The sequence below is a fragment of the Gekko japonicus genome, unplaced genomic scaffold (genome assembly GCF_001447785.1).
Source record: "Gekko japonicus isolate JY-2015 unplaced genomic scaffold, Gekko_japonicus_V1.1 scaffold952, whole genome shotgun sequence".
Classification (NCBI taxonomy): domain Eukaryota; kingdom Metazoa; phylum Chordata; class Lepidosauria; order Squamata; family Gekkonidae; genus Gekko; species Gekko japonicus.
Window position 1 is genome coordinate 301,603 of NW_015173703.1, and position 15,983 is coordinate 317,585.

The 15,983-nt window shown below is 42.4% G+C and overlaps 1 protein-coding gene across 1 annotated transcript in view; it reads left to right on the forward strand.

Annotated features, from left to right (window-relative positions):
- TDP1 (tyrosyl-DNA phosphodiesterase 1) overlaps window positions 1–15,983 on the forward strand; it is a 40,844-nt gene that overhangs the window by 21,353 nt on the left and 3,508 nt on the right. Inside the window, exons 9-14 of the mRNA XM_015423259.1 lie at window positions 268–453; window positions 2,050–2,098; window positions 4,250–4,316; window positions 6,140–6,247; window positions 6,879–6,981; window positions 12,474–12,582. Coding sequence (XP_015278745.1) covers window positions 268–453; window positions 2,050–2,098; window positions 4,250–4,316; window positions 6,140–6,247; window positions 6,879–6,981; window positions 12,474–12,582 — 622 coding nt within the window. The remainder of the gene's footprint in view (window positions 1–267; window positions 454–2,049; window positions 2,099–4,249; window positions 4,317–6,139; window positions 6,248–6,878; window positions 6,982–12,473; window positions 12,583–15,983) is intronic.

Here is a 15,983-nt window from a genome sequence, read left to right on the forward strand (position 1 = left end):
ATATTAAAACAGCTTCCGTAGTGTAAATTTGTTCAAAAACCTCTAATAGATTTATAGCTGTGATTTAACACTAATATCTATAAAGAATCTAGTTATGTAGGACTGGAAGAGACACTCATTCAAGTAAGCCGCTAGTCAGAGTGACATTTAAGAAGAAGGAAATCTAGTACTATGACATACCTTACCTGGCCAAGTTGCATAGTTCAGCACAGTTTGATGTGCTAAACTTAATTAGGTTTTTTTTGCTTTTATTTTCCCCCCAAACAGCTTTTAAAAGATCATGCAACACAAGTGCCTGATGAAGATTCTTGGCCTGTAATTGGGCAGTTCTCAAGTATTGGATCCATGGGAGCTGACCAGTCCAAATGGCTGTGTTCAGAGTTTAGACAAAGTTTGGTCACTCTAGGAAACAGTGCAAAGTCTCTAACAAATCGGGAGGTTCCCATTAATCTGGTATGGATTGCTTTTTGTACCTTTGTTAAGAAAATACAGAAAATCAGTGCTGCTGCTGACATGTTTAATCTTGTTTATTTTAAAGAAGATTGCTTTATTTTGTTTATTGTATTGTAAAGAAGATTGCTTTATCTTGTTTATTTTTAAGAAGATTGCTTTGAGTGCTTTAGTTAAAAGGTAACTTCTCTATTTAAAGATTCTAGGTGCCCTTTAGAGAAGAGTGCTTTGATGAATTCAGTGGGCTCTGAGCAGGACTCGTTTTCTATAAAATTATTCTCATGCTGTAACATGGTCCTCTTACAAACATTCCTAGCTTATTTCTAATTCACCTTGTTTAACAATCTGTAGCTTCTGTTCTCTTATGTTTCTGCAAAGCAAAACTATTGAATGTCAGTAATTTATAGTTTTGTCAGTAATTTTTGAGATTAATAATAATAATGTTTAACACCTTTTAAATCCAGAGATGTAGCTGTATTGATCCACTGGAGCAAAAACCAACAAAATTCTTGTTGTACTTTAAAGATTACTCCAGTATAAATATTTGTGGATTAGAGCCCATTTCTTCTTATTCACCATGGTTACTCATTATGCAGACATTTCATGTAGAAGATAGAGGGGGAAAACACTGCAGGGTCAATGGTTCATTAGATGTAAGCAGTAGAGGGAAATGTAATTATGTAAAATTCAGTCTGATCAAGAAAATACAGAGACCATTCACTAGTTATGCTAAGGTAGTTAGTACTTGTGTTGAGAGTGAAGTCCCAGGCTTTGCTGGAATAACTTGCTGAAATAAACATTTTGTTAGTCTTTAAAGTGTCACAAGATATCATAATGCCCTTATATAAATCAATGGTGTGACCTCATTTGGAATACTGTGCACAGTTCTGGTCACCACACCTTAAAAAGGATATTATAGCTTTGGAAAAAGTGCAGAAAAGGGCAACTCGAATGATAAAAGGGTTGGAACACTTTCCCTATGAAGAAAGGTTAAAGCGCTTGGAGCTCTTTAGCTTGGAGAAACGACGGCTGAGGGGTGACATGCTCGAGGTCTATAAGATTATGCATGGGATAGAGCAGGTAGAGAAAGAAGTACTTTTCTCCCTTTCTCACAATACAAGAACTCATGGGCACTCAATGAAATTGCTGAGCGGCCAGGTTAGAACAGATGAGGTACTTCTTCACCCAAAGAGTGATTAACACATGGAATTCACTGCCACAGGAGGTGGTGGCAGCTACAAGCATGGACGGCTTCAAGAGGGAATTAGATAAGCATATGGAGCTGTGGTCTATCGGTGGCTATTAGCCACAAGGTATAGATAGGGACTCTGGGGCAAGTGATGCTCTGTATTCTTGGTGTTTGTGGGGGGTCAACAGTGGGAGGGCTTCTAGTGTCCTGGCCCCACTGCTGGACCTGATGGCACCTGGTAATTTTGGCCACTGTGTGACAGTGTTGGACTGGATGGGCTATTGGCCTGATCCAACATTGGCTTCTCTTATGTTCTTATGAGGCCTGTCTATTTTTTCAACATTTGAAGGTCCTATAAGTGTTTGCTGAGATGCATTTCTACTGCTAACTCACTACATTTTGTTATTTAGATTTATCCCACTGTGGACAACGTGAGGCAAAGTTTGGAAGGTTATCCAGGTAAAAAAAGTTCAAATTTTTGTATACAGCGTGGAAAGCCAGGGGCTAAAATTTTAGCATAAATTAGAAAATCAGAAAATCATTTATAAACAACGAATAGCATTACCATGCTAGAGATTTAGTTATAAAGCTTTTAGTGACTAACATTATTGTTGAATTTAACCTAAAAATGATAGTTGCACTTGGAAAGGTTTGACAAAATCATAATTACGCTTGTGTTTAGAGTTCAGGTCTTGGTAGTTCAGGGGATACCTTCAGAGTATTGCCATAATACTGCATATACACAATCAATTTGCTTCAAGTAGCATTGCGATCAGATAGTACAGAACTGAGCTCATCAAGTTCTTAGCTCCAAAGAACTGAGTCTGTTAATCTTCTTGGTTCTTGGGCTGTGTTTTGAAAGCTCCTGCTGTAAGTTTCCTCCGTTGTCCTAGGCAAGACTTGTCTGGAATATCTGTCCTTTGAGACTCGATCTCACCAAACTACAATTTTACAGCAGATGCCGGTGTATTGGATTACATTAACTTGCAGACTCTACCGTGAAAATGTATTGGAATCTGTGTTGGCCATATTGATTCCTTTTGTGTATATAACTGGATTTTCCGCAATAAATACTAAAGAGTACCACAGTTGCATTAGCTTTTTTAAAAAGTCTATAAATTGACCTCGTACTTTGGTCTTTCCAGGCCTTTCCTCTTGCTTCCTTTGATCTGTGAAGGATGGCAGTCTTTGTTCTCTATGTGTTCTTTGTATTCCTTTTAGTGCAGAGATCTGCTGCAGAGGGTTGTGTTGCTTTAATCTAGTGTAAATGTGCTCAGGCTAGCCCAGTCTCATCAGATCTCAGGAAGCTAAGCAGGGTAAGCCTGGCTAGTATTTGGATAGGAGCCTCCCAAGGAACACCAGGGTCATGATGCGGAGGCAGGCAGCGGCAAACACCTCTGAATATCTCTTGCCTCGAAAACCCTACAGGGTTGCCGTAAGTCAGCTGTGACTTGACAGCACTTTCCCACCACCAAATGTGCCGTGACATCTGTCTCTGATGCTGAAAGCAGAAAAACCATTTTACTGCAACAGGTGACGGGTGGAATTAGATCCATATACCCCAATGACTGACATTTTTTACTTTTTCTGATGTAATAAGAACTCTGAGGTCTGATCCAGATCTTCCACTGTAATGCGGACAGTGTCCTATTTTGAGAGGAAAAGGTATGGCATGAGTCTTATCCATTCAGTCTCCTTAGATAACTACATACAGGGTATCAGCCCTCCCCCATGAGACAGCCACTTGACCAAAGGGCGTGACCACCTATTCACTCAGAAGTATATTGCTTATATTTAGGAAGTAGCTAACTCCCTGGCTGGGCTTCTGCTTTCTAGGCTTAGCTTTGGATTCTTATAAGAAATCTACCTACTTATTTAGGTTTTTAACCACACAGCTTAAAAATATAACACTGAGTTAAGGAACAGCATCAGTTTTTAGGCTGTTTCCCAAATGAATCCTACCACAAGCCTGAAACTACCACCCTTCACTAGAGGGGTCTGACAGCTCCCCACTGGGGTACCTGCTGCTCCTCCCTGCTATTAAGAAGGATCCCTCCCCCTCGGTAAAAGACAAAATGACATTTTAAGACCTACTTAAATAGTTTGAAGAACAGAAAGCAACTTTTTTTTGTCTTTTGATTATGCATGCCCTTGTGCAGAACATTAGCATCTACATATGGTGGTATTAAATTGTCGTGCACGATCATAACTTTTCATAAGCATAGGAAAGACAGAACACTTTAATGAATGTACACTTCACTAATGTGAACCAGCAAGTTCCTATTGCTGGCACTTCTATTTAGACTCTTTTTGCAGTTGACTAATTCATCTTGATTTTGACTTGATATGCTGCGAATTCCGTTTGACATAATTGGATAGAATCTGCATATAGAGTAGGCTTTTTAAAAGGCTGAAGTGTAGATCATTTGCAAAAATTCCTGCTAAAGCTATTTCTTTTTGTGTGTGTGATGAAGAAAACTGGATTTGTTGGCCTTTGAAGGGAATATTCTGTGGTAAAATGCAGATAATTTGCTATTCCATCATTTAATGAGATTCGATTTCAGTGGCACATTTCACTGTGACTAAGCGGTCTTCTCTTTCTCTTTGGAGCTGGGGGTTCTCTTCCATATAGCATACAGACTGCACAGAAACAGCTTTGGCTGCACTCTTACTTCCAGTAAGTGGCAATAACCTCTTTGTGACTAATGGCATTTTGAGTTTCTAAGGTCAATTAAATTTGTGAGAGATGTAGGTCAGACAAGCTTTGGGATGTTCATTTAAAACTAATTAAATTTTGTGCAAATTGAGATTTCATATATCTTATATTCTAATAGCTAAGTCAGGGTATCTTTGAATGCTTAAATCCGGTGACTAGAGCTGTGAACAGGCAAGACCGATCTTTCTACAAACCTGAAAGGGCCCCAGGTTTGGAAAAAGCGTGAAATCTTTAAAAAATACACTGGGCAGCTTTAAAAATCCAAAAATGATAACAGAAGCACCTGTATCTTTAAGCAACAGATTCCCTCAGTGGCTGTTGCCAGGTAACCCCAGCCACTCCACATTTGGCTCTGTCTGTAAAAGTCAGGGGGAGGGGGTAAGGGCCTTTCTAGTCCTATTTTTGCAGGAGAATTAGTTGGGCCAGGCCTGGCTAGTGTTGCCAGTGCTGAGAAATTCCTGGAGATTTTGTGATGTCTGAGGAGTGCAGGGTTTGGGGAGGGGAGAGGCCTCAGCCTGATATTATGGTATAGAGTCCACCCTCCAATGCAGCCATTTCTCCAGGGGGACAGATGCCTGGAGTTTTGTTATAATTCTAGGGGATCTCCAGGTCCTACTTGGAGGTTGGTAACCCTAGGCCTGGCAGCAACTTCTGGGTACATTCTGGGTGACTTGATTCCCTCTGACTTGTATGACTCAACTAGGCCTGGCTGCTTGCTACTGTTCGACAGCAGCCACCCTATGAAAGCCAGTGTGGTGCAGTGGTTAGAGGTCTGAAGTAGGGTCTGCAAGACCCAGGTTCAGATCTCCATCTTGCAGTGGAAGTTGACTGGGTGATTTTGGACCAGTCACATACTTTCAGCCTAACCTACCTCACAGGTTTGTTGTGTGGATAAAAGAGAAGAGAATAATGTAAGCTTTTTTGGTCCCTACTGTGAAGAAAGGGGAGGTATAAATGTGGTAAATAAATAATAAATATAGGTGAAGATGGGAGGCAGATAAAAGGCAGGTTGGTGAATGGCTGAGAAGGAGAGAATGAGGCAGGGAGAGCATATGAGGATTGCCAAAAGGAGGGAAAGAAGGTTAGGAAACTCTTAGAAGTTTTTTGGGGGAGGGGAGGTGTGAGGAGGGGTATAATGCCATAGACTCCACTCTCCAAAGCATCCATTTTCTCCAGGGGAACTAGAGTTGCCAGCCTCCAGGTGGGGTTGTATATCAAAAATGAGAGCTCACGGGAGGAGATTGTATAAACATAAAGACACTCCATGAAAGACTGTGGGGGCTTTCAGGAATGAGAAAGAGGAAATAGTGGGAGAGGGGGAAGTGAGATGCCTCCTTCAAGTCCTTGTGGGTTCCCACTTGTATTTTTAAGTCTCTATTTTATCCCAACCTCTTGATTTATGAACATTAAAAGCCCTCTAAATCATCCCATAATGGTGGGATGCAGGAATACGCTTGCTTTCTTCTCGTATCGTTGGTATTCACAAAGAAAAAGGCAATCCTAAGTGTTTCAGCAAGAACAATTTTTATCAAGCCCTTGCAAGACAAAAATTGAGTAAATTACGGCCTGGACCCAAAGAACCATGTCTGTATGCATTAATGTGCATGGGTGTAATTAACAGTCTCTTCATGCTGTATTCCTTTATGCCAGATTAGATTTCACCGCAAAGGGTCACCTGACCTTTGAGGGAGGCTTGAGGGGGGTATGAAGGGCTGTATTAGGAAGGGAGGGATAACGTGGATCTGAAACTGTGGCTTCACTCCTGTCTTCCTTTTTTACTTCAGCAAATGGTCAGCTGAAACTTCAGGTCGTAGCCATGCCATGCCTCACATTAAGACTTACATGAGAGTGTCTCCTGACTTCCAAGAGATTGCATGGTTTTTGGTTACCAGGTAAGTCTTCTGTTAGTAGGTAAGGCGAGGTTTCTTTTTCCCCCACTCCTGCCAGGATGCCTCAATGATCACTTAGGCTCCTTTTCATTTCACACCGTGTAAAGATGAAAAAATCGCTGTGAAGCCACTTGAGACCTTTATCCCCCGGTTATGGAGATGATCCCTCTTTTAGAATTCCATGAATGAAGTCTCGTCTTTGTTGTTCCAGTCTCGGAAATCAGGACTGGGTTCAAATTGCAGCCCCAAAATTTCTCACAAGGATAACATAGCTCTGAAAATACATACAAATGTGCTTAAAATGCAGAATTCACAATATCTTGCACATCTAAAAACTGGAATTCTTCAGAATCCACATTCTGCACTGACCTCTATGTACATAGGAACTATTTCTTTATTAGATATTTATTCCACCTGCTCCCCAAGGAGCTTGGAGTGGCACACATATCCCCTCTCCTTTTCTATGCTAACTTCAGTTCTGTCAAGTAATGTACCCAGTGAGCTTCCAGGCAGAGTCGGGATTTGAGTCCAGGTCTCCCTAGAATGTATTCCAGCACTTAAACCAAAACATGTACTTTCGCCATCAGCGGCCATGGGCATGCTTCAAACAGAATTGCTGTCCTTCTCCCTACAGTGCCAATCTTTCCAAGGCTGCTTGGGGAGCATTCGAAAAAAACGGTGCCCAGCTGATGATCCGATCGTATGAGCTAGGAGTCCTCTTCTTGCCTTCTGAATTTGTGAGTTCACCTGTACCCCAGACAGTGTTACATTTAGTGGAGCCACAATCTCTTTATTGTTTACAGCTGATTGAGAATCTAAACTTCAAATCAGGGAATTAAGGTAGTGAAGTTAGTATTTTAGTAAAAGGCCTAGTGGTTTTTCTCATGTAAGAGAAAATCGGTAAGGTGTAAGATTGGATGGATCCGATCAACTTTTCTGCTGGTGAAAAAGAAGGGGTTGCCATTGATCACCCAGAATGGCGATGGTGGGAACCATGGGTGCTAAGTGTAGAGAACCAGTCAGGGGGCTGTAGTAGGGTGGGGAGTTGGGTGTGCTTGAGTCTAAAAGCTGGCAGGATCCAACCCATTGTTGGTTGCCAGGCATGTTCAGTTAAGGAGCTTCTTCAGGAATTAAAGAAAATTTGAGACTGACTTTACTTTTTATTCGCATGTGAAATATAGTACCACTTTTCGACTCTTTTTATAAGAATTTATGGCCTAATCTTTGCATTCCGAAATTAATTTGGCATGCCATCAGAGCCGCTTTCCCCCATGGTCAAAAGAGGGAGTTCTGCAGGGCCTGCCTGTGCAACAGAGACCAGCCTTCTATGCACGGTATATCAATATAAGGACAGGGCCTATGGAGGAGCGGTAGGATGGAGCGTGTTGGTCCTGTCCCCACTCATGACTGAGCTCACTGGCCTTGTTCCCTTCTATACACCTTTACTGCTACATGGGCCATGTTGTTATTTTGCCCGAACTCCCAAATTCCATATTGGCTCCTAATTATTTTTAAGCACAGGAATAATCTAGAACATTTTCAGCCTCTTATGACAGCAATGGAAGCAGATAGGTTAAGATAGCTCTTCTTATAGAGGGCTGCAATCTTTTCTTGATTGTTTGTTAGAATGGTTTTAATCATCTAAAGAAGCTTCTTGATCTGGGGGCACACTTCTGGAAATTGTTAGTCATATTTGATATAAAAGCTAACAAAAAATGTAGGTGGCAGGCCGCTATCTTAGAAAAGCTGTTTCCTCCCTCTTTCACATCACACATGCACTTCAGCTAAAAAACAAGGTAAGGGTGATCTTTATTCAGAGGTATTTTATTCCTATGCAAATCAGTATAGGTTTGGTTGACTAGTCAGATGATTTTTTGAAATAATTAAAACTTGACAACTCCATTTTAAAGTATAGAGGCCAGATACATGCTGTGTATCCAAATAATAAAGAAAAAAATTAATGCTTTCATTGGTTTGTTATAAGATACATTTTTTAGCAGTGAGCAAAATAATTAATTACCTTGTCAGATTCCACTGGACCAAATACAGGTCACTGAGATTTCTGTGCCTTTTGAGAAAGAAGCGAGTGTTTAGAAGCACTTTCATTAGTCTGCTATAAGGTACATTTTTAGCAGTGAGCAAAATAATCCGTTACCTTGTCAGATTCCACTGAACCAAATGCAGGTCACTGAGATTTCTGTGCCTTTTGAGAAAGAAGCAAGTGTTCAGAGCACTTATGTATCAGAGGGAGTTTCAGGAAAAGACAAACATGAAAATTAGGGGAAACAAATGGGAACCCAGAAGGACTTGAGGGAGGCATCTCACCCCCACACACACACTATTTCTGTTTTCCCTTTCCTCCCAGCCGCAAGGCCCACCAAGCCTTCTTCCTCCCCCCCCCCCAGCACCAAGGCGTGAGCTCACCCAGCCAAGCCTTCTTTTTACTCCTCCTCGCGGTAGGAGCAAGGCCTGAGCTTGGCCCGCCAAGCCTTCTCCTTCCCCTCTCCAGGGTGTTCTCTGCGCATGCGCAGGGAACGCTCTTGTACTTTTGGGGGGGATGTAAATATCCCCCATATACTTTTTTCAACTTTTTAGATTTTTCTGCACATCTCGGGATTGCCCCAAATGTGCAGGAAAATTTCTTTGCCCCCTAGGTTCCACCTCTGTGTGGATTTAGATATCTGCACATGGGGGTGCCTTGGCTATTAAATATATAGATGGGAAAGAGGTGAATTCGGTGGAACAAATGAACCAGCTCCTGACAACCTAGCAGTTTGAAAGCAAGAAATTGCAAGTAGATAAATAGGTACCACTTAGGTGGGAAAGTAACAGTGTTCCATGTGCCTCGGCGTATAGTCATGCCGGCCACATGACCATGGAGATGTCTCTGGACAGAGCTGGCTCTTCGGCTTGGAAATGGAGATGAGCACCTCATCCCTTGAGTCGGATTCGACTGGCTTTCGAGCAAGGGAAACCTTTACCTTTACCTAAGATACAATGCAAGTAAACAAATACAGAATGTGAACACATGAAGTTGCCTTATAATGAATCAGACCATCAGTCTTTTAAGGTCAGTATCATCTACTCAGATTGGCAGCGGCTCTCCAGGGTCTTAAGAAGAAATGTTTCATGTCGCCTGCTATATGGTCCCTTTAACTGGAAATGCCAGGGATTGAACTTGAGACTTTCTGCATGCCAAGCAAATGCTCTACTATACAGCCACAGCTCCTCCCGATGAGGATGAAAACCTAACAACAAATAAATGGCCTTTTTTCCTGTGGGCCTCCTGAATTTTGGGGAGAGGCCATTTCTCAAAACACATACAGAAGCATAAGCCAAAAGGTCCCAGTTTCAGTCTTTAACATCTGCAGCTGTGGGAGTAAGTAAGTGATTGGAGGGGGGGGGAACCTTTCTGTGCTTGAGACTCTGGTGAACCATGACCAATCAGAATAGACAGTACAGAACTAGATGGAGCAGAGGGTCTGTGTTTGATAAGGCAGCTTTTTGTGTTCATAGTTTCTTGCATAAAACTCCTTATAAGCCTGAACTGTGAATGGGAGGATGGTGGTGACAGAATTGTGAAGTGCACCAAAACTGCTGCTGACTGCTGGGCTAAAAGTAGGCTACTGGGGCAGAACCTTTGGGTTTCCCACTGATCTAAGACTCACCGACAATTCCTGAGTCAACGTAGCAGTCACAGTATAAGAGGACAGGTTCCCTGATGGATTAAAAGTGGTTAAATGGCAGAGCAAAGAGAAGGAATCAATGGACAGTCTTCACAATGGAGGGAAGTAAGCGGTGGGGTCTCACGAGGATTGGTATTGGGGCCGATACTATTTAATTTGTTCATAAATGATCTGGAAGTAGGGGAGAGTAGTGTCGCAGGCCAAGTTTGCAGGTGACACAAAATTATTCAGGATGGTGAAAGCCAAGGCTGATTGTGAAGAGCTCCAAGAGGACCTCCACATACTGGATGAATGGGTGACACTGTGGCAAATGAAGTTCAGTGTTGATAAGTGTAAGGTGATGCACACTGGGACAAAAGAATCCCAGTTTCCAGTATAAGCTAATGGGGCCTGAACTTGCTGAGACTGAGGGGGAAAAAGACCTTGGGGTAGCTCAGTGAAAGTGTCGACCCAGTGTGCTGCAGTGGTAAAAAAAGGCAAACTCTGTGTTGGGGATGAGAACTGCTCAGCAGGACGTGGGAAATCTCAAGGAGGAGAGAAAGAGACGTGTCCTTATGTGGGCTGCATCTTGGTGTTGCTCCTTCAGCAACCCATCCTCTTGCTCAGCCCGCTGCAGTGCCTCATTGCCCTCTACATGCTGTGGGAGATGTACCACACTGAGCCCCTTGCTGCCAACCACTTTACCACCATCCACCATTTTCACTCATCTCCTAATCTACCCCTCCCCCCCATGTGCTGCCTCAAATTCCACTTTGGCTCATCTAGCAGAGACAACAGAGGGAGGTCCCTGCTCTCAGGTAGCTGACCTCAGGGGGCATCTTGTGAACTCTCCACTGGGAAGAAAAGACTCTTGGTTCTAGTCCCTTCTCCTCCATGAGTGACATGTTTATGGATGGACTTGGTTGCTCTAATGTAGACCACTTGATTTCCCTAGTCATGCAATCAGTAATGTGTGGATTAAATCTTCACAACACAGGTACTGATGAAAGTCTACTCTGGAGGTGGTTAAAAGTGATATAATGCCCAGCATTAAGCAGTTTGAGCAAACAGCTGTTGAGTAGCATCTACCTTCTCATGCATGGTGGCTCTTACCAAACAGTCTGTCTTCTAAGTTTAGACAGAAGCTAGCGGTGCTTTCACAGCTTGTACTGTGCTAAGCCCTTTGCACTGTACTGAAGTTGAAAGGTGTGCCATTTTATATGATTTATCTTCACTGATATTTCTCCTTTTTAAAGAAAAGAACATCCTGTCATGTGTGATGAATGCAACCACTTGTGCTGTCTCAATAAGCAAAACATGACATTCAGTTACAAATGATAGGTATATACATTTTCCTGTGTAGAATAATATTTCTTTAGGAAAATCAAAATGTGTGCACTGGCCCCTAGAACAACCAAAGTCAGTGCTTAATTTGAGGCAAGGCTTTCACCTGTATTTTGAAAACTAAGATCTGACTCTGGAAACAGTATCTTTCATGTCAAACTTTAATTGTTATTCCGTCTTCACTGCATATGCATACTGATTGAGAATCAAGTAAAACATGTCCTGATGGTTACTAGAGCAAATTTCTTACAGTCTTAACTGAGATTAGAGGAAGTAGGGGAGAAGAAGAGGGTTTCAAAGGCTGAAATGTAGCCCTCAAATGCAGAGGCTGTGTACTTCAGAATGCCACTTGTTTGGGTTCATAGTAGGATGCAGTGTTTGTTTTCTCAAAAGCATCTGGCTGTCCACTGTAGAAAATGGAATGCTGGACTAGATGGACACCAAGGTCATGGTTTGCCTAGGGTATCCTGGATGGGTCATTGTGCCAAGTAAATTTGGACTTGTGGGTCACCATAGTGAAAAGGCTGGGAACCACTGCCCTAAGCAACAGGGATAGTTTTTCAGGGGAACATGAGCTGCAGCAGGAAGTAGAATCTTGAAGAACCTCTGCACATACATGACTCTTTGGACTGCAGCCTTTAAGACACCATCAGCCAATGCTCATCTGCAGCATAAATGCCTCTAGAGGGGAATGCCCAGCTTGAACAGGATAAAGGATTACAGATGTATGAAAATTGTTTGATCAGATGTTTTAAACTGCTGGTTAAGCTATTACCACAACCACAGAGCATAAAACAGAATTGTTCAGTAGGGTATTTTTATAAAAGAAAGAGGGTTACCTCATAAAAGGCTGATCCCACAAAATGCATTGTTTTTCTAGTTGTGTAATAACGTGTTCTGCATTGTTTAACATGTTATGTTTAATACTTATGCTGTGTTCAGATAACAGCTCTGCTTCAGATTTCTGCAGTCCTAGTCCTGTTACGTTGTTTATTAGATTTATTGTCCTGTTGATTGCATTGATTTACATCGGGTAATCTGCCTTGAGTCTCATCTCAGTGAGAAAGGTGGACTATAAATAACATAAGTAAAGCACTAGAACAGTGCAGAGCGATAGATGTAACAAAAGATGTCTTTGCTATCTTACCTGTTTTCTGATTAAAGGAAGCAAAAAAAAATTGCTTGAATGTAAGGCCGTGTCTGTCTGCATTTTGTCATAGGGCTTGGATACTGGCTGTTTCCAGGTGAAGGAAAACCTGCTTTCTGATGAGCCAGCATTATCGTTTCCTGTTCCTTATGATCTGCCCACAGAGAAGTATGAAAGTAAAGGTAAGGTGTCTTTCTCCAATGCAGAAAACAAATAGGATAAATAAACTTAATACATATGGAGAACATGGCCAAGTCCCAGCAGCTACAGACTTATATAACAGCTGCCACTGGAATTGCCCAGCACATGACCACGTCTTAGAGAACCGGGTCCCCCACAGTATAAACAGCACCAGTGCTTTCAAAGGCTAAGTGTAGCTGCTGTTCAGATCAGCGTGGCATATTGTCCACTGAATTGGTCTCTTATACAAAAACCCATGTTCAGTTCCCACTCAGCTATGATGCTTCAGGCAAATAAACTCTGCACATCTTATGGCACTTGATGTTGTTGCTTCTGGCTGGAGGGCTGGCCAACAGGGTCCTCTGAGCTTCTCTGGAGAAGGCTAGCACAAAAAAAGTATTGCAAATAAATGTTGGATTTTAGAGCTTGGGCTGGCCATTTCTGTAATCTGGTGACTAATATGCTAGCCCCCGTGCCTTCTAGTAGAGATCCAGTGTGCTTTCAGCAGATAATGTTGAGAGCAAAACAATATCCATAGAAACCAACAATGACATCATAAGGGACAGTCACTCCCACCGCATCCCTAGCAGTGCCGCCAAACGCCAATCATAACATTTCTGACTATTCCTCTCACAGTACCTAAGCCAAAAGGGCACCAAAGTGTGTCAATGGCTGAGATGCCAAAACCTATACCACATATCCTGTTCTCACACACAATGCATAAGCATGCTCCCAGGAAAAGTGAACATTTCTTATGGCCCAGCAGTTAGGATTGCATGTAGAGCTCAGAACCTTCTCAGGAGAAGGGTTTGGATGCCACTGGGGGCATGAAATGATTTTTCATAAAGGTGTTGTTAATACTGCACACATCACATTTGTATTGGTGCCTGTGGCACCTTATGTAAGGCAGTCACATGTTCCTTATGTCGGGGGGGGGGGAGCCCTCTGGAAGAACCCATTCTGCAACAGCCAGTTCAAAAGAGGCAGTGCTGTCTGCTGATAGCTTGGGAAAAACCAATGTAATAAGAAACGGGATCGATTAGATATCCATCCATAGAAGATGGAAATGGGTTCTGCAATGGAAATCTCACTTCTTGAGTACCCCAATGACAATTTAAGAAAAGGGAGAAGCAGTGGGAATAGAGCAGGAAGCAGGAAGAAAAGGTGCGGGGAGCGGGGGGCTGGGGATTTGCACATGGAATCTGGTTTCAGGCTCCAGGGTACCTCCCATTTTGCTGAGCCCTTCTTGTCCCGCTCAGCAGCACTTCCTGACTCAGTGATCTGGTTGTTGTCTCCATAGTCCTTGTTAGCTGTCCCACCCATCGCTCACATCCTGTGAACCCCACTGTGTGGTTCCTTTTGTCAGTGGAACTCAGGGGTAGGGAGGTTTGGAGGATGTGGAGTTGCTGGGGCCATCTTCTTAGCTTGTAAAGAGGCAAGAGGATAGCTGGGGTGGTGCCAGACTTCGAAGGACCCTCAGCAAGATGCCTCCCGGAGACCTGCCAGTGCATCGCCTCTCAAGCATGTGGGTACAGCTGCTCCTAGAAACCTGTAGGTGGTGAAACTTGCCATTGGTAGTGGAAGACTATGTAAATCCGCAAGTTCAAAAATTAATTTGTCATGGTTTTGTCTGTCTAAAACTGCGAATTGCTACATTTTCAGGAGACAAAATTTTTTAAACTTTGTATTATATGCATTTTTGTGGCTCCCTCCCCCTTCTCTGCTGCGCATGATGATAGTTAAATGTTTCATTGGTCCTTATGAAGTAGATTAATATACTTAAGTATAAAATGATATGGCAATTTTGTCACTGACTGCAGCAATTTGACAGAGGATGCAGGCAAAGGCAAACCATTGTTCTATTCCCTTTTCTTTCAGTTTCCCTATGGTAATTCTGGTACAGGCTGGGTTTTCAAGGCTGGTACATGTAAGCAAGAACAATCCCCAGAATGTTCCTGAGAAGATTCTTTTCTAGGAAAGGCTTTTGATTCTGGCTGTACCCCTTCTTTCTCTTCTCTTCCCCCTCCCCCAATGTCTAAATCACAAAATCACAGATAGAAGTCAGATAGCCAAAAGACTTTATCTGAAGAAAATTTGAAGTATATTTACCTGTATACTTTATAGCCTGCCTTTCTTGCTGAGGCTCATGGTGGATTACACCAAATAAATCAACAATAAAGAAACAGCGCAGTCATATAGCATAAGGCATCTAGTGAATAATGCAACTGGGCTGGCATTACAGACTTAGTAGACAAACTACTTAGGCAAGGTATAGTGAAATTACAGAGGTTTAAGGCAATGCCGTAAAACCAAGATGATACCTATAACGATCTATAGTGCAGTGGACTACAGTCCCGTTCTTTTATAAAGATGACCTTCTGGACTGTTCCATTCTATGAGAGTTCTATAAAAATGCCTTCCTGGACAGTTTTAAGGAATGGGTTTATTAAAACACAGTGTAGCTGGAAGGCTTTCGAAGTAATGTAACTTAAACCCAGTATCCAAGAGTGAATATAGTTTAAAACATGGTAGATTATTGTCGGCATTGTTGTATTTCTGTAGGACGAGCAAGCTACTAACTACATAGCTCTTTTCCTGGCTCAGGAATTGGAATGTACTGTACTTTGAATAAAATTTTCATAATGCTCACCCCCATTGCTGTCCTGTTTGTTTTTTTCCCCTCTGACTTTTCATTTGTCTTTACTGAGAATCACAATTAGATCATCTTTGAGTAAGAAAGGGCTTAGCAATATTAGCCATTCTTTGACCACAGCCCTTTGCTTTATTAATGGAGGGAAAGATATGCATTGTGCATCTCTACTTTTCCTCCTACACTGATTCTGCTATCGAATTGTAAAGAGAAGTCATGTTCATATCCATAGGGAAATGTTTTCTTGCTTTTTTGCTTTGTTGTTCAGTAGTACAGTCAAGTCCGACTCTTCGCGACCCCATGGACCACATCATGCCAGGCCCTCCAGTCTTCCGTCGTGCTCCAGAGTTTGCTTAATTTCATGTTCATTGCCTCGATAACACTGTCTACCCATCTCATCCTTTGCCGTCCCCGTCTTCTTTGACCTTTAATCTTTCCTAGCATCAGGGTCTTCTCCAGGGAGTGCTCCCTTCTCATTTGGTGGCCAAAGTATTTGAGCTTCAGTTTCATTATCTGGCCTTCCAGGGAACAGTCAGGGTTGATTTCTTTTAGGATTGACTGATTTGATCTTCTTGCAGTCCAAGGGAATCTCAAGAGTCTTCTCCAGCACCATAGTTCAAAAGAATCTATTCTTCAGCGCTCGGCCTTCCTTATAGTCCAACTCTCGCAGCCATACATGACTACTGGGAATACCATTGCTTGGACCATGCGTATTTTTGTTGGCAGGGTGATGTCTCTACTTTTTATCATGCT